General features: G+C 30.8%; 2 protein-coding genes and 2 long non-coding RNA genes across 18 annotated transcripts in view; 2 read left to right on the top strand and 2 right to left on the bottom strand.

Moving 5' to 3' along the window:
• Positions 1-2423: 2423 nt before the first annotated feature.
• On the bottom strand, positions 2424-22932 carry LOC145967280 (uncharacterized). The gene is made up of 4 exons (XR_014437328.1): positions 18321-22932; positions 14960-15091; positions 3299-3477; positions 2424-3124 (listed from the first exon to the last, which is right to left on the bottom strand). It is a non-coding gene; the product is annotated as an uncharacterized LOC145967280 (long non-coding RNA).
• On the top strand, positions 2713-19346 carry LOC145967275 (facilitated trehalose transporter Tret1). Of its 2 annotated transcripts, XM_083092011.1 has the most exons (9): positions 2713-3032; positions 6975-7139; positions 13200-13329; positions 13709-13844; positions 14643-15099; positions 15544-15793; positions 15990-16196; positions 16302-16494; positions 16777-19346. In XM_083092011.1, exons 2-9 carry the CDS (start codon positions 7120-7122, stop codon positions 17019-17021), a joined length of 1638 nt encoding a protein of 545 aa, XP_082948137.1. In that variant the 5' UTR covers positions 2713-3032; positions 6975-7119; the 3' UTR covers positions 17022-19346. The 2 variants fall into 2 exon arrangements, with proteins under 2 accessions (XP_082948137.1, XP_082948138.1); XM_083092012.1 differs by lacking the exon at positions 6975-7139.
• Positions 21040-22956, top strand: LOC145967281 (uncharacterized). The gene is made up of 3 exons (XR_014437329.1): positions 21040-21457; positions 21563-21649; positions 21753-22956. It is a non-coding gene; the product is annotated as an uncharacterized LOC145967281 (long non-coding RNA).
• Positions 22957-23068: 112 nt separating this feature from the next.
• Chb (CLIP-associating protein) overlaps positions 23069-25307 on the bottom strand; it is a 36151-nt gene continuing 33912 nt past the window's right edge. For all 14 annotated transcript variants that reach the window (XM_083091987.1, XM_083091989.1, XM_083091990.1 and 11 more), the window contains 3 exons: positions 25021-25234; positions 24738-24944; positions 23069-24663 (listed from right to left, as the gene is read on the bottom strand). In XM_083091987.1, coding sequence (XP_082948113.1) covers positions 24457-24663; positions 24738-24944; positions 25021-25234 — 628 coding nt within the window. In that variant the 3' untranslated portion in view covers positions 23069-24456. The remainder of the gene's footprint in view (positions 24664-24737; positions 24945-25020; positions 25235-25307) is intronic.

Raw genomic sequence — 25307 nt, 5'->3', positions numbered from 1 at the left:
TAACTTCATATAAAAAAAGTTAATTTAAATTATATAAAAAAATGTTTAAAAAATGTTAATATAAACAATATTAGTTTAATAATTGTACATTTTTTGCAATTAAAATATAATTTCTTAATTTTAATAATGATTTTAATAACATGAATTTATTATATTATAAAAGAGATTCGTAACTTTAGCAAAGCACTCTATCTCTTTTTCGTTGTTTAGATAAACAATAAAAATGTTATTATGTCGGAAATTGTTTTGTTACAAGTGTTTTGACATGTATATATCAATATGATTCGCAATAGTAGACAGCGATACCTTCAATTAAGTCGGGTTAAGTGAACAATTGAACTTGAGAAGCGATTCTAATTATGAACCCGGTTCATTCTCGTGACAGAATCCAAGAAAATTGGATATTATTGCTGATATAGTTTTTTTTCATCACAAGTATTTCTTTTTTCTGAAGTAGTTTTGTTTCTACATATAATTATAAAGTATAATAACGGTGCGCAATTACATGCGAAGAAGTATAATAATGGTGTAATTACATGCAGCAATTATATGATACGAGTAATGAAATCCCTTCAAAAAGGAAAAGAAACGAAATCTATTGCGTTAATGCTTAATGCTATAAATTTTCAATGCTTTACGCTCATTCAAGTTTGGCAATATCAAACGTCAATGTCAGCAATTGCATCAAAGTTAAAATAATAAATTTACTCTTTTAGATCTTAATTAAAACTTGATACAAAAATTGCAAATTCGTATAGTGCAGAATACTTCTTCATTAATAGAAATTTTGCATTCTTATGTAATAAAAAGCGCCGTTTACAGTTAAGCGTCAAGGTGTCACAAAGTTGTCCTCCATATTCATGAGTCTCAGGACTTAGCATCTCACTGCCTGTATACAATTGATACGTATATATGATACGCTGCTTGTATACAGCTGATTCACAATCATAAGAATTTCAAGTGTGCGATACGTCGCATTGTCATACAAACACTTCCTACTCTTTTATCGATTATACGAAGTAATGGATTAAAGATAACGACATAGAAAGATAGCAAGGTTAATGTGTTGCCATATGAATCACTAATTTTATACAGATCGATACGATCGGTATGATAACAGTGAAATGCGTAATCATGTAATGCCTTGATAAATTACCATTACATGCTTCTTTTTCACTCTTTAGAGAGTGGCCTTTCTTGGGCCCAGTTCAACAGTGGCCAGTTAGCTTAACTAGTAGTTAAGTAGTGATGCCAACCACTGAAACAAAATTCGGTAAGCTATTTACAAGGTTAGATTTTGACAAGTTTACTCGTCCAATATCTTCAGCCAAGCCTCTTCTTTGTCTCTAACACTCACAGCATCAGTCCGCTTATTTTCTATTATCAATTTGTATTTTTTTATTAATGATACAAGTACCAGTTTTTCCTCATGACAAAAATTTGGTGCTCGTATACGATTTGTTTTGATATCCATTTTCGTTTTGCGATGAGGTATCGCAATGAGAACGAAGTTGAATATTAATTATTTTAGTGTTCAATATATATGTATATATATTTTCAATATTTCTTATGTATATTTTGCGAAAATGCAACTTGTCAAAATCTAACCTTGTAAATAGCTTACCGAATTTTGTTTCAGTGGTTGGCATCACTACTTAACTACTAGTTAAGCTAACTGGCCACTGTTGAACTGGGCCTAAAAGTGAATCAGTGATAATACACTGATTCACTTTTAGAGAGCAGATAAATGTATTTTTATCATTTTATTTGTAAAACTTTGAAAACTGATAATAATGAGATTGATTAGTCTTATTATTAATTTAAATTTTTAAGAAAATTCTTTAATTTTTCAAAGCACTTCTAATTTTTTTATTTATTAACTTTACACTATCTCTTTCTATTAAATTATACTAATAAATGTCACAATTAAAATTCTGCAAATAAGTAACAAAAATTGTCTATGTCTAAAAATTAAAGTAAATTTTAATGTAATTTTTTTCAAAATTTTAATTTCAAATTTAATTACAAAGATTTAAAAAGTTAAATATTAGTATGTTTCAGCTTGCTCTATCTAAAAAAATCGGTAATTAAAACAAAAATTGATGGATTTACACCTCGCAAATTTTATATTTTCGACATCAATAATTTTCACAAAACAATTTTTCATCTATCGAATAGATTTTAAGCAATTAGGTCGTGTAAATTATGAATCGCTCTTACGTTTCTTTCTCGATTCTTCCGTGCGTTAACAAAACGGAAATAATTCAACTTATTATGCGAATATTGAGAAAATAACAAAAACGTGAGAATAAAGCTATAAGTCCTCTCAAATTTTAAATTAATAAATAAGTATTAAAGTCACAAAACTACTTGGATTTTCTATATAGCCTTTGTGACATGAAATATTTACGTTCTTTTTCTAAAAATCTCGAAATTTTGCGATAACTGTTGTTTGCATAATACTATCATAAACTTAATACATAAACTAAAATGTTACTCATATTTTAGTAACTGGATAATATTGTGATTTTATCTTGTTACTAAAGTTCTTTGTCTTTCCAAATAAATATAATATCACACTGTGAAGACTAATGCACAGAACGAATCAGGAAGCAGAGCAAGGTTGAAATCGGTCCGCAACGCGATAACAGGCTCTTAGCAACCCTTAGAACGATTTCCGTTGGCAATGTGTGGTGGACGGTGCGTGAACACAGGCTGAGAGAATCGGGGCCGTAGGGAAACGAGGCGACGAGGTTTTCAGAGGCTCAGTCGCCTACCGACCGCGGCGTCGAACAGAGAAGCGGGTTTATTTGCTGATCGATCCCCGAATCGCCCGAGTCGTCGGGTTACGTCGCGTTACGTCACAACAACTCTTCTTTCTGCGACAATAGCGAGAAGCGGAAGTGAGAGGAATCTCTACACCCTTTCGGTTATTCCGGTCAAACTACTCTTACTGTCGTTCTTTGTTTTTCGTGGACATTTACGGCACCCGGCGGGAGATCGATTCTCGGAGCAGGAGGCGGCTTGGAGAGGTGAGTGCTCCGCTAGACAGGAGCCGTAAAGATTTACGTGTAATAATTCGACAAATTATAGGACTTCAGAATCTCACGAGTGTCACGAATCTCTTAGGACATATTATATATAAATGTGTTATTTTTAAATTAAATATTTTAGATTTATCTATAGTATTACATTTCCAATTGATTTCATTTTTTGTTTATTTAGTATTTATATTATTATTAGTGTTATTTTATTAAACGATAACAAGTGCATTCAGAAAGAAAAAGACTTCTTGTACCTGTTGGCTTATTTAGTGTCAGTCGTTCGTGACGCTGTATCAGGGCGTTGATCCGTTCCAGATCGATCAATCCTTCCGAGGTCTTGTAAATACTGATAGTGTATAGAGAACAACTCGTGCCATTACAATGTCCAATCAGATCGATTCTTCGAAATTTTTCGAATTTCTGAGCTCTGTACCTGAAAATTTGTTCGTCGTTAATACAATACTTTGTCGCACATAATAATAATTATATTATAAAATTTAATTATAAAATTGAATTTAGAAAAATTTTTTCGTGAAATTATTATGATAAAAGCTTATGAAGCAAGCTACTTTCATTATAATTTGAAAACTTTTTATAAATTAGAGATTAAGAAAAACATAAAAGAATTCTATCACAGATAACGTAGGATGCCACAAGATCGATAAAGAATGTTTTGTGAATCACCGAAAATAAAAATTGAGAATTAAATGTTATCAAATCAGTGTGATTTATCAGAAAACGAAAGGAAGTTTAATCGCATTCAATATACAATATTTATCGAGACACATCAATAGTCATAGCCATAGTAATATTTACAAAGCGAGCCACCAAGATTTAAATCAGATGTTCAAATCAGATGTTTAAGTAACAACAGAAATTTTTTCTCGATAAACAATGAAAAATGCTTACGATAAAAATTACCATCGTAAGCATTTTTCTATATACCCTCCATATCTAAAACATCAATAATTTGAAACTCATCGTTAAATACATTGGTTTTAATCCTTGCTATAAATTATTTAAATCAAGCTGCACACACAACTTCACAAACTTCATGTTATTATTGACGTTGTGCAATTGCTTTAGCGTTGCAAGAGTTGATTTTACCCTGCGAAGCAACGTATCTCCTCACGAACCTCGTAAAATGACTTTAGGATCGATTGCAGCAACACTGCTTATATCAGGTTTATACGAAGTCGAAGTTGAAGAGAGGCAAACATTGATTTACTAAACTTGTCTCTCTTGCGTTTTATTATAGCAAAGAAATATTATTCACATTGCTTGACTCTCGCTTTTCTACTAACTTTGTGTAAAATCAGAATTAGTGTTAATTATGATTGAGCTTTCTTTGTTCATCTTTCTGTATATGTTGCAGGTAAACTTTTAATTTAGAATAATGAAATAATGTTAATTAATTTGTATCTGCTAGTTACATTCATATGATCGCAGTTAATATATCATTTAATCTGTGATTAAATTATGTAATATTGTTGGCTATATAACTTAAAACATTTAAATCTATAATAAAAAAATGTGAAATATACTTTGCGCTCTTATACAAAGAGAATATAAGGGACACGATCAAAACACATAAATATGGAAAATATGACATAGAATAAACGTAATATTTTGAAATTATATATAGAATATTTATACACACAAAAGAGAGATTACTGATTAAATAAGATTAAATTAGAGTGACTTAATTTTTTTATAATAATATCACTATCGATTTTTAAAAAATTCTTGAAATGTCACTTTCGGTGAAAGACATTTAATTTAAAATTGCTTTCACAAGTGTCCATGGAAGGCTTGGAAGGCTTCTTAAATCGCGAAGGAAAATTCTACATTAACATGTATTAATATTTCTCGAGAGAATTCACTTAATTTTCTCATATTTTTATATCAATAAACTGTAACAAAACAAAATTGTAAACTCATTGCAAACAGTTTTCCTTGTACCGTAATGTGCATAACATTTGTCTAATATGAATGCCGACTATTTCTTTCTCTTTTGTGTTACGTATGTCGATGAGAAAAAAAATCGCGACGTAAAAAGACCACCAATGACTCTTTCGTGCCAAACTATCTTATCGCGAATGAACTTTTCGTTTATCAATACGCAAAAACTATATCTCCAATGTCCAATTTAATAAGTCCAATTTAAAAGTAAATATTTTAGTTTAATTTAATTATAATTTAATTAAATCATCATTATATTTTAATTTAATTTAATTGAAATCATCATTATAGTTTTGAAGCGTGACAAATTTTATTAATCGTAAAGCTACAACATCACTTCTTTTTTGCCTGTTTCTCCGTTTTATATTCGTGAGCAACTTTATTCTTCACGCTGTCGGATTCTAGCATCATTGATTCAATGATTCAATGATGATTTCTCGGTTTCTTGATGCTCACGGGTCATTGGGGAAGTCATGCGGGATGAAAGTCAAGTAAAACGCGCGCGCATGCGAGTAATTTAGATGAAATCGCCGGTTGCGACGACGACAAGCTCGATTCTTCTGGAACCTCTGGTGATTGTTAGCCACCAATCAGATCCGAAGAAACATTTGATAGGAATCTACGCTCACGCAATCACGCAATTTACTCGACATGTGTTGCAAGATTTCTCGCGAATAAGTATATACAAAGATTCGTAATGGAGAAAATCAACGATTAATGTTAATCATAAGAAATGCTATGTAAAAACGTTTTCTTTATTATTTTATCTATCTCTATCTAAAAAAATTAATAGTAATTGAGAAGAAGGAGTGGTAAAGAGAGTGCACGGAAGACAAAAACAATTCTGTCGAAAAATTGATGAAAAATATGCATCGCATTGTTTTGATCGTGAAGCGCAAGAAGAAAAATCGGTTATGCGTCTGACAGAAAAAGTTCACGCAATATACTAACCACGAAATTGCTGCACCGCTCTGACCGAGGTATTAGATAGTTTTATTGGAAATGTCGTGTATATATAAAGAACGGATATGAGGCAACCGTGGTTAGTCCGCGGGCCAAATCGTTACTTATAAGCATCTGATCCATTTACAACTAATTATATTCGATGGAGATGATGTTAAGTCAAAGAAAAAAATAAATTTTATGTGATAATATTATATAACAGAGAATTTTAGAAATTATGAATTTTATAAATATTAAAAAATTTAATAATTAAAAGGCGATCAAACCACAAGCGTTGATAGGCTACGCAAATGTCTAAAAAGAAAATAATTTAAAAGTGTATTAAATTTCAAAAATAATAATATTTAAGCGAAAGAAGGAGTACATGGTCGTTAGATATAAAAAATTCAATACAATATTAAACGCAAACGTTTCGATCCTCTCTGGATCCTTTTCAATGCTACTTAAAGAAACGTAATAATCAAAAAAATTCAAAAGACCTAAATTCGCAACGCAATATCAAACAAAGAATCGTCGAAAAATTGCTAAAATATAAAGATAAAAAATAGAGATTACAGAGTATAAAGATAAAAAATAGAAATTACAGATTTTTATCTTTATAATCTAGCAATTTTTTGACGATTCTTTGTTTGACATTGCGTTGCGAATTTAGGTCTTTTGAATTTTTTTTATTATTACGTTTCTTTAAGTAGTATTGAAAAGGATCCAGAGAGGATCGAAACGTTTGCGTTTAATATTGTATTGAATTTTTTATATCTAACGACCATGTACTCCTTCTTTCGCTTAAATATTATTATTTTTGAAATTTAATACACTTTTAAATTATTTTCTTTTTAGACATTTGCGTAGCCTATCAACGCTTGTGGTTTGATTGCCTTTTAATTATTAATTTTTTGAGTCTTATCTATTAAAACCACTTCTAATTAAAGTAATTTTTCCTTTTTGTAAATATTATATAACAATATTAAATTGATATAATAATAATTTAAGTGGAATTAATTTCAGGCTATAAAATGTTGGCTAGTCAGGACAATATCCAGCAGAGTTGATGAAGGCCTTTTCCTGGAGAGACACCTAATTGACTAATAAGAGGAAAGAGAAGAAACACATTGCTTGTTAATAGCGGTTCAAGCGTGAAGCGAGAAACACAATGGATCCTTATTCATTAAGGTGAACATTATCGATCAACTTACATCAAAGAAATTGCAAAGATTTACGATTATATAATGAGAAGCGATATGATGTTGCTTTTCGTGTTTTTGATAGAGTTAAAATGAAAGAGAAGATGAAAAAATATCATATGAAACTAATTATTTCAAGTTATTTTAAATCATCCTCAATTTATCTAATTTTAATGTGAATATATTTAGAATAAAGATAAATAAAATCGGATTAATGAATCGAATGAAGTTTCTACTTCAATGCTAAATTAGATTTGTTTAATTTCAATTATATGCAAGAATAATTTTTCACGTTTCATAATATAATTAGAGGGATATGAAAGATTTCTTTTATCTAAGATAGGTAAATATTCATTAAATAAATAAGCACACCACTAAAAAAATGATCCATCAAATCTTCAAACATATTTCATACAGAATTTTTTCTTACTCTTTATCGATCCTTTCCTACTTGTAATATGAAACACACGATGAAGGCTAACTAAAGACTAATCTATTGATTCTTTTTTTTATTTAGATATTTTCTTGGTTAGGCCTCGAGAAATTTTAATTTTGTCTTACAATTAGTTCAGCGCACAATTCAAAAGCATTTTTAAAGAGAGACATTATTTAAAATTTCTTTGAAAGTTATTTTTCAATGGAAAGTTTTTGTTTCAGTATTTAGCATAAATATAGGAATTTTGATATCTGCCAATAATCTCTAAAAATTATGTAATTGTCAGAGAATGATCCTCTCAGTCGAAATAAAACATAATAGACATTTTAAAAATACGACGAGCGATTCGACGCATGTTGCTATTTTAACAGGAAGACTTACTCGAGGAACCAGTTTGGCTGACGTAAAGTTGAATTATCTTTGATTTGGCAGAGATGATGTTCCTAATTATATTTCGCAAATCTAGCATGTTCTTTACAAATGTATAAGCACACAATTATTCGATATATATGTTATTTTAAAATTATAAACTATTAAAATCCCCATGAGAAATGACATTGTATAGTATAAAAAATTTTTCATAAAAAAAATTATATATATATTTTTTTTACAATAAAATTTTGCTAATATAAATATTTAAAAGTATCGATAAAAGTACGTTCAAATTATTATTAAATTAGTGTTAATAATTTAACAATTTAGATTAATGGACGCTGTGTATTTTATATTTTGAAATCAAAAACAATTTCCTAACTCATGAATAGATATCGAAGTAGCTTTCTATAATCCGAGATAGTTTAAACAAATAGAAATTGAGTGACTAAATCTCGTGTGTCAACATGATATATATTCGATATATAATGATTTCAATTATCAACAACAGGTTTTTGAGGTCGCATTTGAAAGGAGAGCTCGCGAATGAACACTTGATCGTTCTCCAATTAACTTTCGACCCCGAGTTATGCATGTGACGTTAGTCAAACTCGTGACAAATTGTCTCTCGAACATCGTAAAGATTGTGAGACTCGATAGACACAAGAATTTGTAGATATTTCTTTTGTGTTAGAAACATACCCGTATGTGTTTGTAGCATGTATTTGTTTGCTGGAATTTCACCAGTAAAAAAGTGCGATAAAGAAAAATGATTACTTACAAATCGATAACGATTCCATATATATTCACATATTTATGGTGAAAAAAGAGACTGCTATGAAATTTTAAGACGTTAATTTTCATCACGTTTAACATAAGGAATGCATATGCGATACGAAATCGCTTGTGATGATGTAAGTCGTGCGTGATCGTCTCATGGAAAATGATCACTCTGAGTCGAAATGAAAGGAAATTACGTTACGAAGTCTTTTTTTACGCGAATATTTTATCGTAAAAAACAGATTTGAAGGTCTATTTTTTTTACATTTTATATGCATCGAGTTACATACAGTTTGTCGACAGGATACAGGTAATAAAGATAATATAATAAAATGATATGATAAGGAAAAAAAAGACGAATGAAATATCTTGACTCTTGTATCAAGATGATACTTGAAAAAATTTGATTACTGTATACATATATTAAAAATTTCTTAATAGTATTTTTACCGAGTTAAGATTCATTATAAATGATTTGAAGATATCGTGTTTATCGATGATGCTTATATAATATTATCATTGCGATATTCATAGAGTCGTTTATTTATAGGCATACTTATTATATGCTTATATATACTTTTCTATCTTGATTTTTCTTTGATTTTTGCAATATTAATAATGAATAAAACATATCGGAAAAAATTGTTTTGCGAATATATTATCCGCCTACTATTGTGTTATGCTAGTATTGTGCTTTGTTGAATCAGGGCCAAGGTTAACATCACGAGTTCGACGCGTCTACTTTTAGCAATGTAGCCTTAGGACAATTTTACGAAGAATCCTTCTCGATCAGCAGTAACCATGATTCGAAACCTGTACGGAATAATAAGCGCGTTTATTCTACCCGTTAATAATAATAATAATTAAAAGAACAGAATCAATATGTGTGTATCGCCTATCATTAAAGAGTTGAACAGATAAGAATACGGAACATTATAATTAGTTTCGCGAATGAATATATCCTCAACAACGCACAAAACGCACAACACGTGTAAAGTCCGTTATAGTAATTAACTCCCCGATGACGTGTAGCAAAGTGAAATAAGTACTTTCCGTCTATCATTTATGCGAAATGTCAAATACCGTAAGTGCGCGCGCGCGATCATAAAAATGTAGCTATTAAATAAGTGGGATAAAAAATTTAAGTAGGTTCCACGAGTAAAGATTGAAGAAACAAAAAGTACACCTCTTATGTCCACGAGCAAACTATTATATCAGACAGAATCGTTATTCAAAGAGTCGGTAATTTAAATAATTTACTTATGTCTACGATATATGCTTTGTTTATCACGAAGAATCTCGCATTATTCGTCTTAACTTAGTATGACGAATTGAGATATGTAGACGGAACAATAAAAAAATATATGAGCCATGAGAATATAATGAATCTTGTCATGTCCTTCTTTCCATTCTGGCATTTCTGCAAATAAAACCAGGAAAAGATAACAATAACTGAATCTCTACTATGTTGTTTGTAAAAAACATGATTCAAAAACATGATTCAAAAAATGTACATTTACAAAGAATTTAATTTGCGAATAAGATTCGATTGAGATTTTTCTTATTTCTGCAAATAATATGAATATGTAAGATAAGAATAATAATATAATAATAATATAATATTTAATAATATATAATAATATATTTTTGAATTTTTAATTCAAACGTTAAATCAGATATATTAGTTATTTACATATTAAATAATTTATATAAATATGTTATATAAATGAGAAAAAATTAAATAAATTTTTTGCTTTGAATCAATATTCAGCAATTTTCATATTCAAACAAATTAAAGCTCAAAACAAATTAAATAGAAATAGATTTTTGATAAAGAAGGAAATAATAAGCTTATAAGTTCGTTTCGAGACACGTTTAAAAAATAAATATATTTTGAAAATCATCATATTTTTTTATATAATTACATTGTAAATAAAATGAGTGATTGCTATAATAATGATTAAGGAGTCAGTTATCATTGAATCTATTCGTACGAATTTAATAAAAATATATACTCGCGCGTCGAATTTCTAAGAATGTAACAATTTTATTCTCTCAGATAAGTGAAAGAAATGACCGTGAAGATGCACTACAAATACACTCAAAAAATTCCGAGTAGAGATTATTAATCCTTTCTATACTTCAATTACCTATAAACACTTTGTGGGTGTAAGTGTTGCACAATTTGCCGCCCACGCTATGTTTATGACGTTAGCAATACAATCTAAAGAAGCAAGTTTCACATGGACTAGATTGTTTTATGATGTCATAAATTGTACAGAAAGTATAGTTTAATATCAAATAGTTGCTATAAATAGCACAATACAGTAATATTACAAAATTAATTAAATTATTAAATATAATATAATAATTAGTTGAATTTAACAAGAAGAAATTGTATTCAAGACTATATCTGATGAAAGATAAAATTGTAGTACTATATTGCACATAGATTCATTAACTCTGTGTTATTAGAGTTACTATAAAAAATTAGTTTCAATAGTTCGTGTTTTATTACATATCAACTAACATGCGTTAATTCATTAAGCACGTAATCGTATCTAACCAAGACATCCTCGGTTTATTTTTAACCAAGAATAAACGCAATCATCTGTTCAACTAGAATATTTTGAACATTCGTTATATCATGTTAGCTAAGTGCCTGTGCAAAGAAAGTTATCACAATCAAAAAAATTCAGAGATTTGCCAAGTTTATTTAAAAAATTGTATATATTATAAAATAATCATCAAAAAAATTCATGAATTATGTAAGTTGTATATGCGAAATATCTATAATAAAATAGGATTATTTTCAAAAGATTATTAACTAAATTATTTAAAATTATTATTTATTAAATTATTTATTAAATTATTTATTAAATTCTTTCAAATATTCAGTGATGAAAAAAATATTGGATGATGAACAAAATATAATATTTTTAAAATTTTGAGAACGCACATTTTTTTCTTACAATTGTCAATATAAATGATGTTGATCTATTGCAACAAATCGAGTCCCATGATAAATGAAGCACAGTGCAATACGTTCGATAATCGATTCGATGATGTCATTGTTATATAAAACAATATCGTCTGGACATTATCATATTTTGACATTGCTCGCATTTAGTAGACAGCAGCAGTTTTTTCAGCACGATAATTACTTACAGTTATCAATTTATATTCCCTGATACACAGAAATTTAAATAATAATATGTAAAACGTCCATAAATGAAAAATTAAATATCTATATTTTTTTATAAACAAAGCCAAATCATAATCAATAGTGAATTATTTATTTCATAGATATGCTTTTGTGTCATGTGTATTTTACGTTATGATAATTTTTTTCTTTACATTTTTTTAAACCGATTTATATAAAAAATGCAAGATGTCTCATAAGTTGACATAAATAACAAAGAAATTTATTGCAAAGAAATATAATATTAATAATATTTTCTATTTCATGACACATCGATGAATTTTGTATTTAATGATATCAATGATATTTGTATTCGTATAATTGTATCTAGAAATTTAAATTATTGAACCCATATTCCAGAGAAACCAGTTTTCTTAATTCGTAATAATATGTTAAATTTGCAAAAAATTTATATAAGAGAAATCGTGATTCGATAAATATATCTCTATATATTTTTATTTTAATATCTCTATTAATATAATTTCGCTTCTTTTAACAGTTCTGTATCTTTTGTATATCAGGCTATACAAATAAAATACAATAAATATCTTAATAAAAACATAATAATCATATTGTAATTTTATATCAAGTTTGATATTTCCGATCCAGTTAGGAAAATATATTATTGATCGAAAATGATAAATAATGTATAAGAACTATGTTATATGATACAAATTTATTCTCTCTTTATTGTATTTTATTTATAATGTCCTATATTAATTAAAATCTTATTTCAAATATATATCTTGCGATAATATTTCAAATATCATTTTGCGATAGTATTTTCCTACGATAAATTAAGCGTGCATTATGATGATAAAAAATGTCTACGTTCAGATCCAAACGTTATTTATATAAATATAAATAAAGTGTTATTTATATAAATATTTTGATTATCATGATAATATATGCATATGATAATGTCCGAATTGAAATTCAATTTAAAGTTTACGCATTATCGATGCATCGTGTTTTGAAATTCTCGTGAAATTAAAATTTACAATCGATGCGATAAATATTTATAAGCCATCGTTTAAAAAATAATCTGTAATAATAGGTGATATTCGCGTCGTCACTTTAATGGTATGCAGAGATGTACAAACGTACGCTACAAACTATCACCATAAATTAGGAGAAAAAGATTGGTAAAAGAACGTCCATAAAACTCGCGCCAGCACAAAGCAATATTAACGATAGTTTTATTTATCGTTCGGTTTATTTGACATTCGATTGATGACGTCGACGATTGTGTGTTTCAGCGTGGAGCGAGAGGCTTCGAAGAATATTGAGGAAAACGAGCGAGAGTGCTTCAAAGACGCGATCGTTTCGAGCAGAAGCCTCAACAAAGGTTTCGTCGAGCCGACGAATCTTAGAAATGCCATTCGAGAGGTACTAATTATATAATTTTAGAAAATCTTTCGTTTTTATTTTATAGCGGTAACTCGTTTTCCACGCGAATGAAAAATTGACTTTTTGAGATTTTATGCTTCCACTAAATAAGGAGCGTCCAATCTTTTTTATTTATTAATAAATTTATCTATTAATAAATTAAATGTAAAAATAAAATTTTTTTCGTTTTAATTAGCAACTTGAAAAAAAATATGTAAGCAATTTATCAAATATATTTAAGAGAAATCGTCATATATGAGAGAAAAAAGATATGCAGAAAAAAAATAATGATCGAGAATTTCATAGAAAAATAGCGAGCCTCGCGAAATGAGATCTTTATTATGCGGAAGGTACATGTGTCGGCTTGGAATCTTTGTAGATTGTCGCGTGCATCGTCGCAGCGTTTTTCCACATAGCAGTAGGCCTCACTATGGCATACTCAGCGACTCTCATTCCTCATCTCGAGAAGAAAGATGCGGAATTATATGCCACGAAAGAGCAGACTTCCTGGATAAGTAAGATTGCGGGAATACGTAGCGTATGAGCAGTAATAAAAATATACATTATTCCGTCAAGGAGACTATTTATAATAGAAGTATTTATAATGTTAATTACGAATTACAATAAATCTTTAATTGCGCCGTTTCGCGAATAATTTATACGAATAATTCCTCGATACAAGACAAGGTTTTATTCTGATATCGAAAATGTTCACTGAAAAATAGTGTATGTAAAATGTGTATGTAAACACAATCTCTCTCAAATTTTGTGCAGTCATTAGAAATAACATTGGCAAGTAGCCGGTTTTTCCATCGATAAAGTATCATCGCAAGAATAGACATTACATAAAGTTGTTGCAATTATCAGAAAAGAGTCACGTGCGTGACTGCTGTCAGAGCGACAACGCTCGATCAAATTTCATGCTCTGATTAAATTCGCGTTACGCAATTCAATTTACGTCCATCCGCATCGCAATCTTCGCACAACAATGGACGTTTACTGTCTTTGTGTTACAGACATGCTTTTTAATCTAGAATGCCAACAATCGTTGTTGACAATCCTAATTGAATTTTTACGTTATCGATAATGCGTGTAAAATTTTATTTTTAGAGTGTATGAAAACATGCGTATAGAAATTGTAAATTCGAAGATGACTCTATGATCAAAATATCTTTATATAGTAGGAAAAAATATCTTTACATAGTAGAAGTTTGAATATATTTCAGATAACTAAGTATAAAATAACAAATAAATATACATAAAAAAGGCATGGAATCAAAAGAGATAAGAAATAAGATTGATTTGATTTTTAGCCAGCTTGGTCGTCATATGCGCGCCATTTGGTGCTCTGTTGGGGGGTTTCCTGATGGAAATATTTGGTCGATTGAGGACCCTACAAATCGGCGCGATTCCCAGTGTCATCGGCTGGATACTTATCGCTTGTTCGACTAATGTACCGATGTTGCTGATCGGTCGTTTGTTAGGCGGACTGTCAACCGCTTTGGCGACCTCGCCAGCGATAGTCTACATCACTGAGGTGGCTAGACCGGAACTACGCGGCTCATTGATCTCATTCGGACCGACGCTGGCATCATTTGGAATGTTATTGTCTTATTTAAAAGGCGCTTACCTGGATTGGCGATTAGTCGCTTGGCTCAGCATCATTTACTCGATTGTGCCCGTTATCATGGTGCAATTTTGGGTGCCGGAATCACCCGTCTGGCTTGTCTCGAAAGGGCGCATTGACGACGCCAAAAAATCCCTAGAATGGTAAATTTAATTTGTTTTTATTAAATATATAAAATATATAATTTGTTTGTTAATACATAAAATCTCTTTACAGGCTTTAATTAATAAGGCCGATAAATTACTAATTGGACGCTTTAGTTTCTTATTTGACATATTAAATAATTAATCACTGTATGATTACTATAGTTATAGTAATTAATTATAAATTAATAAAAAGATCAATTATAATATCGATAAAATTTTGCAGTTAAATTCTGCAATTTAATTTTGTAATTAAATATTACAATTTGATGTAATGATAAACTTTATAAAAATTAGTAACTTGCAAATATGTGCAAAAATAGAAGGTATTCTTCGCGATGAACTTCCAACATTTTTCAAACCTTCACAATCTTTATGTAATTTTTCTATTTTAACACACATACGTGTGTATGAATGATTAGCAACTATAATTTGTTGGTTTAGGCTTTACAAAAACGAGAAATCGCAAGGCAAAATGTCAGTGATCGAGACGCAATTTACTACCATTATGAAAGAGAACGAAATTAAATTGAATGAGCGGCGGCGGAGCAAACACGGCAATGCGTCCAACAAATTGCGAGGATTCTTGAAACCGACGGGATGGAAACCTATGACGATACTCTTTTTCTTTTTTGCATTTCAGCAATTCTCTGGCATTTACATTACGTTGTTTTACGCAGTGACTTGGTTCCAGGTAATCAAATAATATGTAGTGATCCTTTATGTGTCCAATAAATATAAACATTTGATTTCTTTTCTTTTGATTTCTCTCTTTTATATTTTTTAACGATGTATTTAATTTAATCATAGTGATTTTTGTACGTAGGAATATTTATTCCTATCGTGATTGATAATAGTTGAAATGCTATCAAACTTATAATTGTTTATAGGAAGTGGGCGCGGGTGTGGATGAATATTTGGCTTCAATTTTAGTGGGCCTGACACGTTTTCTATGTTCCATGGTGAACACTTGGTTACTGAGGCGATATAAAAGAAGAGCGTTGTGCATAATTTCGTCCTTCGGGATGGCCATATGTATGACTGTCTCCGGTTATTTCTCATTGAATATCAAAAATGGCGATCGTAGCGGTTACTGGGTAAGTTTCGGGAGGGAACCATACACTTGGTATATGTGTGGTTTTGTTTTAAATTCAATTTTTAATTCCTACCGACACGCAAAAAGGTGATTTTAATGTTTGTAGGTGCCGGTGCTCTGTCTGTTACTTTACGTGTGCACATCGATGGTCGGGATGCTGACTATCCCCTGGACCATGACGGCGGAATTGTTCCCGACCGAAATCCGCGGGATCGCCCACTCCATCAGTTATTCCATGGCGAATGTGCTCATGTTCGCCGCGTTACAGAGCTATCGAAGTTTGCAAGCTTTTCTAGGAGGTACACGACACTCGATACTCTTATGATTATTATATATTAAATCTTATCTGTGGCGATTTTCATATCCTGATTAGATAATTTTATCAATATTTGATATTTTATATATTCAACTTTTTATACTTATATTCAATATCTTTACACTTCTATCCACTTTTAATCTAATTTAAACGGTTTTAATCTAAACGTTTTTAATTATCAGTGATAAAAATTAGCCAAAGAATTTCTTCCATATCTCAAAACGATAAAGCTCTAGTCCGATTAAGAAAATTGTATTTTGTTAAGGATCATACGCGGTACAGTGGTTTTTCGCCGGTGTTTCTGTGGGCGCAGCTCTCTTTGTATGGCTAATGCTGCCAGAGACGCATGGGAAGAAGCTGTCAGAGATCGAGGAGTACTTTCACAACAATTTCCTGGCCTTGGGAGCGGAGACGAAAAACAAGAAACGACGAGCTCAGAGAAGAGCTCAGCAAAAGACGAAATCGCCGGCAACCGAGCCGCTCAATCCGAAAAATATGCAAAACGTCTAAAGTTTTCTTTTCTTTTTTTATCGTGATTTACGAATTTTGTATGAATACAGAGTTCGAATGGTTTCAGAGAAAGTGACCAAAGTATTACCCAGTGAGAAAAGACCTATCGAATCGACATCGAATTGACGTCGAATCGATGTAAATTGCATCGATTCGATGTCAATTTGATGTCGATTTGATGGTCATTTCTCACTGGGTAAATATCTAAACTATGACTAGCCGATTCTTACACGAAATTTTATAATCACGTTGCCATGCATTGAATTGCAGGCACGAAATATATTTATCCGCGCAAAATGCCGGTCGGATTTTAATTAAAGATAGTAGAATTCAATGTTCGATATGAATCACATTTAGCGAAAAATATCCGGCGAGAATATTCGGAAATATATATACAATCTTCTGAAAAAATAAAGAATGAGAGAATAAGTAAAGATAAGTAAAGAATGAAATGTGAAATAATAAAATTTAGCTTTATATATTTTTTCTTTGTTCATTTACTTTCATTTATATTGTTAAATAAATATATATATTATAATAAATATATTATATTATATATATTGTTAAATAATTTAGAGATTTTAATTTAATATTTATAATTTATATCTAAATTTTTTTTTATATTTATAATTTAATATTTAAATATTTATAATTTAAATATTAAATTTAAATTAAATATAATTATAAATTTTTAATTAAACCTACAATTATAGATTTTAATAATAGATTTAATATTTTATTCAAACGCTCGGCAACACGTAGCATCATTATCGTAAATATGTAAGACAAAACAAATGAAGAATGTTTCTCTAATGACCGTTTCTCGCCGGACTGAAGGTGATAAATGACGCATTGAAATATATAGAATGTTATTATATAACGGGAACATGTAAGAGAAAGAAAGACAGAGAGTAGTCTTGCAATTTGCGAAAATATATATGTTCCGCGGTAAGGATGTCTACGCATGGTACTTCCATTTCTTTTTTTCTATAAAGATTTCGCGCGAGAGAATCATTATTACAGTATTATGATATTGATCTGATATTGCATAGCTAGGTAGATTATTGTTACAGAATGATTTATAATTCGCGCGATAAGGATTCTCTATTTTCTTCGAAATGATATTATTGTTTCAATTGCATACCATTTTTCTAACGTAATTCTGCGATGGAAAAACAAAATAGAGATAATATAAAAAAGAATAGAGATAATATAAAAAAGAATAGAGATAATATGAAAAAGAATAGAGATAAATATAGTCAAACATATATAAATGCAGTATATAAGACGAAGACTCACAATATTTCTGTTGTTGCACTCTTGCATTTTCCCAAAAATCAAGAGTGTATAACGACGGACTTGCAGTGATTTTTTCGGATAAGTCGAGCCATTTCTTTATAAAATTGAGTTCCACGCACTTGCTGTGTCTACAAAATCGAAAAGAAAGTTATGCGGATGATAATGAATTAACAAATTACCTAATTAATTCGCTCGACTTCGTGATCGCGTCATTCCAGGCATGGCGTTGTTTACTTAAAGCAGATATTTGAGCTATGCTCAAAGGATACTTAATTTAGCATTAGAAATTATTTAGACGGATTGTGTATTTAAAAAGAAAGAAGCAGAAATCATCATAAAGACATTACAGAAATGTTCATCTAATATTTTAGTAACTATATTTTAATTTTATTTACTAATATCGTACAGAAACATTTGAGTGACAAACTATAATGTGAATATATAATTAGACACTTTTTATTTGAATTTAAATAAATTTTAAATAAATTAAATATATAATTAAAAATTATATTAACTTATTCATTATAAATTACCATTAATCAATAAATAATTAAAAAAATATTATCAATATTATCAGTGTATCAACTAGATAATAATTAAAAGTCCATTACCATAGTTGATTTTACATAATTTTGCTTGCTCCGTCTAAATAGATTTCGGAATGCATGATCGGTTGCGCAAATTTGCGATAAACACTTTCGTCAATTCGCACAAAGATCGGAGTTTTATATTTTTTATATCTCGAAATACGATATATTTTATAACTGATAGATTATAATAATAAATAAACCTTCCGATTCATAGCTCGGGTTGACGACTCGATGTCGTTCGTCGTGATTTTGCGCAAGACACACCGTTTTTCCGATTAATGGCCGGTTTCATCGAAATTGTGATCAAGATTCGATTATTATTCAATTAATCGTTTAGCTAATAAAAAATCAATAAAGTTAACAATGAGCTCGATGCAGCCGGCCATCAACAAACATACTTTTATCACATGTGATATTGTTTTTTATTGTTTGTTTTCCACGAAAAATGAACAAATTTTAAAATATTCAATTTATCGTACGTTAAGAATGTAGTAAAATATTTTTTCATGTTAATTGTTTGCGTGTAAAAAAATGACTTGAAGAATATTGCATTTTTGCGAATAAAAAAGATTCTTTACATATGACAAGTAAATTTTATCGAGAATTTGAATCAATTACATAAGTTTTTGAACAATCGATAGGACATATAGGTGCTATTATCGCAAAAATGCGCAAATTTAAAAAATTCGTGTCTTTTCCGCGTTCCGTTGTCCTTCATGCGATCAAGATAATATTTATATCGATATATTTTGTATCGTTATACAAGCTTTTACTACAGTATACACAATGCCATTGTAAAGTTATATTGAATAAAGCGATTATGTTATATTAAATAATTTGTTTCATTATAACCAGATAAATAATAAGAACTGTTTAAAAATTATTACCGTGTAACAATTAATGAAATAAAAACTAGTTCTTAATAAGTATTACGATTACATGCGTATTTTTAATTATTTTTCAATAAGAATGTAGGATTGATTAAAGAAGATCGAATTGGGACTAAACGTTTATTTCCTTGGAAGAATCTCGCAGTATTCCTGATAAGTTTTGACTTTGAATTAAATAATGAGCGAACAAAGATAGAAATTATTATTGCAATTGCCAAGCCCTGTTGCGCGACAATTTCATAAAAAAATGTTGTAACTAAAACAAAAAATGTAATTCGAAATAGCCAATGAAAATACGGGAAGTAGAAATGGTTGCTATTTTGTAGCAATACTTTATTATGTCACAAGTTGGCAATTACAATAACAATACAGTAATATATCATCTCTCGCAATAGTTTACGATTTATCGGCGTGAAAAAATCTCAATAGAGTTCTTTTATCTCTTTTATTATTATAATTTTCCTCTCTGCCTCGTTTCAAACTCACTACGCGCGTTACTTTTCTCAGGAATCAGAAGGAAGGATTGGACGCGGTAAAAATGAGACACCGTGTACATTTTATTTTTCGTAAGAAGAGCGAAAAAGGGAAAGGATGTAACAAATATTTCGCGAACGATCGCTAATATAAAATATTTCAGCGGATATTTCTTTAATCGATGCTTTCAGAATGCCTTGTATGTCTTACGGTACAAATACGATGATAAAGAAAGCGCGAAACTTCGAAGATCCGTGCAAGATGGCGAAATCATAATCGCGCAAGTTGACGAAGATAATCGGAATAAATTGTGCCATGCAATTTAATAAATGTGAATCGTAACATGAATAATAGAAAGTCGCCATCTCTCTTTTCCAACAATTTAACCGACTAATTCGCGGAACTCTTTCGCGAAGATAGATTAACCTTAATTAGATCTCTCGTTCTACCGTATGATTTATTGGAAAATTACTCGCACACAGGCGAGTTAATGTAATTAATTGGGTGAATAATAATAATACTCACATATGCGTTGCCATAACTGAGAAAAAAATCTCTTCGCGCCAATTAAAACCTTTGTAAACGAAAGCACGAAATTTCGAAGGCTCGAAACTATCGCAAGCTGAATGAACTCTGACGAGAGTTCAAATTTCAAATGACGCTCACATCGCCGACGTCACGATATTTCAAGGTTGTGTTCTAAAATTTACTCCTCGAAATAAAATAATGCGTTTGATCGACCAATCAGGGCAAAGAAATTTTTATTTCCGATTGATCGATCGCACGCAACTTTATCCCAAGGAATAAATTTTGGAACATAATCTAGAAGCTCAAAAAAAGGCGTAATTTTATTGAAGAAAAAAATTCTCATACAAAAAATGATAGTAGGGAAAAATTAATTTTCACCGATATCATACTACTCTCGCTCCTGCAAACTATTGAAAAAACTTTCAGATAATCCCTGCGTAATGATTTTTCAAATTTGACAAGCTCGTAGCAGATCGTACGAGTTACGCTGTCAATCAATTATCATGTATATAAATGGATTTATAACGATAATAATTAAATTCTTTTCGCATCTCGGGATAATAAATGTATACTAGGATATCTTGTATTATGCACAAAGCGGGGAGCTTTGAATATTGACATATTGGAGGAAAAAAAATTCGTAGCGATGTACAAGGCGAGTTGATGAAACGCTTATAGATGAAATTCATTATACGCATGAGAGAAGGGTAACACGTATCAACAAACATTAAAATGATAACGCACAAAGCTTATGTTCTAGCTTTTTCATCGATTGAACGATCCCGGTTCGCACGAAAAGGAGAAAAATGGGGATTGTCGAGGATCGTTCGTAACGCTTGTTACACAAGTAAATCCTTACGTATATCACACACGCATTGACAGTTATAACGCAAGTTTCGAATATATCGGTATATAATAATAATAATAATAACGCTCGTAAAACTTAACAGAACAAGCGAATCGATAAACACGATCACCACGCAGAGTCTGGCTGTGTCAAAGAGCCTCTCGTATCCTCAGCACGATCACAACGCTGCAGGCAGTGACGATGAGCTACCTAATATCTGTATATCAATTATTATATATTAGGTTCTACATATCATATATTGTATATGTATATGTATATACACATAATCGTAATACACATCAGGCTCTGAGTCGGCGTGAAATCAAATTTGCCGACTAACTCTGAATATCAAAAATTAGAGCGTTCAATGCTAGAATGAACGATGAATCCGTAATTCCGTTTTCATCAAGATTCATACTTCAAATACATGATATTTCAAATGGATCCGATATATATAGAGATGTGTTTCTTGCATTGAATCCTCTAATTTTACACGCGACAATTTTGCGAACGGCCTGCTTTTTAATTAACGCATATGAATTTTCAGCGGATTTAAAAGTGCGATTATTCCGTGAAAATGCGTAATATCTCGTTTATTAAATGCGCACAACAAAGCTCCTCGCCTTTCTCTTTCTTCCTCACTCTTTATCTCAAGAGAGAGCCTACTAAATTGCATTTGTTTTGACAATAATTCAGCTTTCGAATAAAATGTCACGCAAGCAATACGCGCGTAGAATAAATATTTATTCGCGAAACTTTCGAGATTCTATTCGGAGCGCAGAATGAGAAAAATATCGAGTCCGCATCGTAATACGCTATCTGCTACACGAGATTAATCAATATGTTTATCTCGAAGTATTCACTTTATACGACGTCGGCAACAGAGTTAGACTTTGTATCTTCTTTTTTCTTTAATCTTCGTCTGTACTATTTGCGAAATTGCTCCTAAGTGATGATGAAAGACAATCAAATCCCGTCGCTTCGACGCCGAAGGCACCAAGTAAAAGAAATACAGTCCGTCATATTTTTCTTTTTTTCTCTTCGTGTTTACTCCAATTGCTCCTCCATTCTATGTATATTCAATATCTTTTTTTTTGGCACTATTTGGCCGTTATTATGTTCGAGATGTTTAAATTACTGCGTCATCACGCTGAAGTAAATGAATTATCGAGGTATTATTAGAGATTCGTATTAGAAGGCGTTTGATACCAAATAACATACGATTTTAAAACCAGTACATTTATAATACTTACGTTAGACAACGCAGTTTCCAAAACAAATTTCCAATATACTCTTCAATGATTCATCTTGCTGAATTTATAATTAAAAAAATTTTATTATACTTATATATATATATATGTATATATATATTTTGTATCTCTCGACTAAATATATATAGTAAGAAAAGGACAAAAAGGATCTACATATAATATATATATATAATTTTTTTCTTATACAGTAAACAGAAACGACAATGGCACAAAGTGTTACTAAACTCGTTACGTTAGCGTTTGATTTAGCGTTCATTCAATTATTGGCAACGTGATGAATAGTTTAAGTGTTAACGTTAGTCTCGAGCAGATCGATTGGCTAATCACTATTACTTTATTTATGCTTATTTTTTAAACACGCGCTAATCTCTCAGCCACATATTCTCTCATTCTCTCATTAAAATGCTCTCCTTTTTTTCTTTATTTCTCTCGCACACATATTTCTTTTTGTATGTATATATGTATTATTTGTGTGTCTATGCATGGTTTGTCGAGAAAGACTATTCCGTTTGTGTCTTTTACGTCATTGTGCGTCCTTGGGAATCTGACTAGCACATAGATTTCAAATGAATAAATTATACACACATTTTTCTTATCACGTGTCGTTGCTGTGAGATGCATCACGACGTATTGCCGGATACGCGATTACGCTCGGCACTCGGTAACAAGCATACACTATATTTAACGTAACGTTCACTGATAGCTCGCATGATTAGTATTCGGCTGCGTACTGAGAGATATCGAATCTGTAGACAGTGATGTTGCCTTGTATTTTTTTTTTGTTTTAGTTATCTGGTTTACTGAATATCTCACGATGATGGAAGAATTAAAGCATTATGAAAAAAAATGTTACTGCTGTGTAATTTACAAAAATGTGAATGAAAGCTTGACGAAAATACTGCACTTCCAATACTGCAACTCCATCATAAAACACAATGTAATTTGCATGTATAAACTATGTATATATTTGCACGTAGAATATATATATCGTAGTGAGAAAAATAAAATAAAATAAAAACACCAATTAACAGAATTAAACAAATCATAAGCAGTTTACTTCGTAAGTGAATAATATGTAATATTACACAAATAATTCCATAATCCTTTCACAGAAAGCAAACAGGAGCAATATTTATCAATCAAAAATATCAAATAGCAATATTTATCAATCATTACTATGTGATGCTCGTATAAGGTTTTTTACTTATCTGTAATTAATCAAGATTACTCTTACTTATTCTTATATAATCAAATAGATGATAAACACAACAAGATTATCATCTGATCTCACCCGCAACATCACTGTCGTCTCGAGCATCGATTTACACAAACACGCGTATCGCGAAATTACGCACACACATACACATCATCAGTCTCTATTGTATCAAAACTTCCGAGTCATATTGGTAAAACCATCGTCGATCATCACGGATTGGACTTACTGAGGAAGCTCATAAGCATTCGCTCATGCCGCGCGCCGAAACGGGCGAATCTCTTAAGTATCGCGACCCTGAGAGTCGTGGTATTGGATGTTAGTTAATTCTTACTGTTGCTACGCGGACTGGCAGGTGTACTGTTCGCCTGTTGCTGCGCACGTTGTATATAAATATTTAACAATTTCAGTTTGCTGGAGTACAAGTTGCTTAGATGTGGTTGCAGCACTTCCTCGCCGACCGCGAGATGAATCGCCACCATACAAAAGACTGCACTCTTGCGAACTGCGCTTTCAGCATCATCGTAGGCCTATGTAAGTAATACATATTTAGTATTATATATAAATCGATGTTTTTTCAAAGAAACTTTTTCAAATGCTCTACCTTGATAAGACCCGGCATAACCTTGGCAAGATGAGGTTCGATAGCGTCGCGTCCCCAATGCTCCACGACTTTGTGCAACATCTTTATCGCGCCCATATTTAGTGGATATGACTCTGTAGCGATTATGGTAGAAACTAAGTGTATAATCTGTTCAGGCTTTAAAACCATAGCCATCGTCGCCGCACACTTCTCCGCGTTCCAATGTACCTATTAAAAATACAGTGTTGTGAATGTAATGTATCTCTCAATTATTGTTAATTAAAATAGCTAAATCGATACTCACTGGTGATCTACCGCCGCTACCGCTAGACGAATCGACCTTCTGATCATCGGATTTGTAAGCGTAAATAACTTTCAATACCAGCAATTCATTATAAGAGGAAAAGTTCTCTATCAATTCTTGACATTTAAGCATATCAATTAGCGTTTGAAGCACTTCTACCTGTATCACTTTACCATCATTGGATAAGCTATCTAATAAAACTTTGAGCACTTTTCTGAAATATCAAAAATTTATTAAATTATTTGAATTAAATTGTCGAATAAAATGCGTAAAATTAGTCGAAACGT

This window comes from Camponotus vicinus, unplaced genomic scaffold (genome assembly GCF_025532165.1).
Source record: "Camponotus vicinus isolate PSW18456_S1 unplaced genomic scaffold, iyCamVici1.0 SCAF_2, whole genome shotgun sequence".
In the NCBI taxonomy this organism is placed as follows: Eukaryota; Metazoa; Arthropoda; class Insecta; order Hymenoptera; family Formicidae; genus Camponotus; species Camponotus vicinus.
The sequence above is the reverse complement of the archived record's forward strand: the minus strand, read 5'-3'. Positions and strand labels throughout refer to the sequence as shown.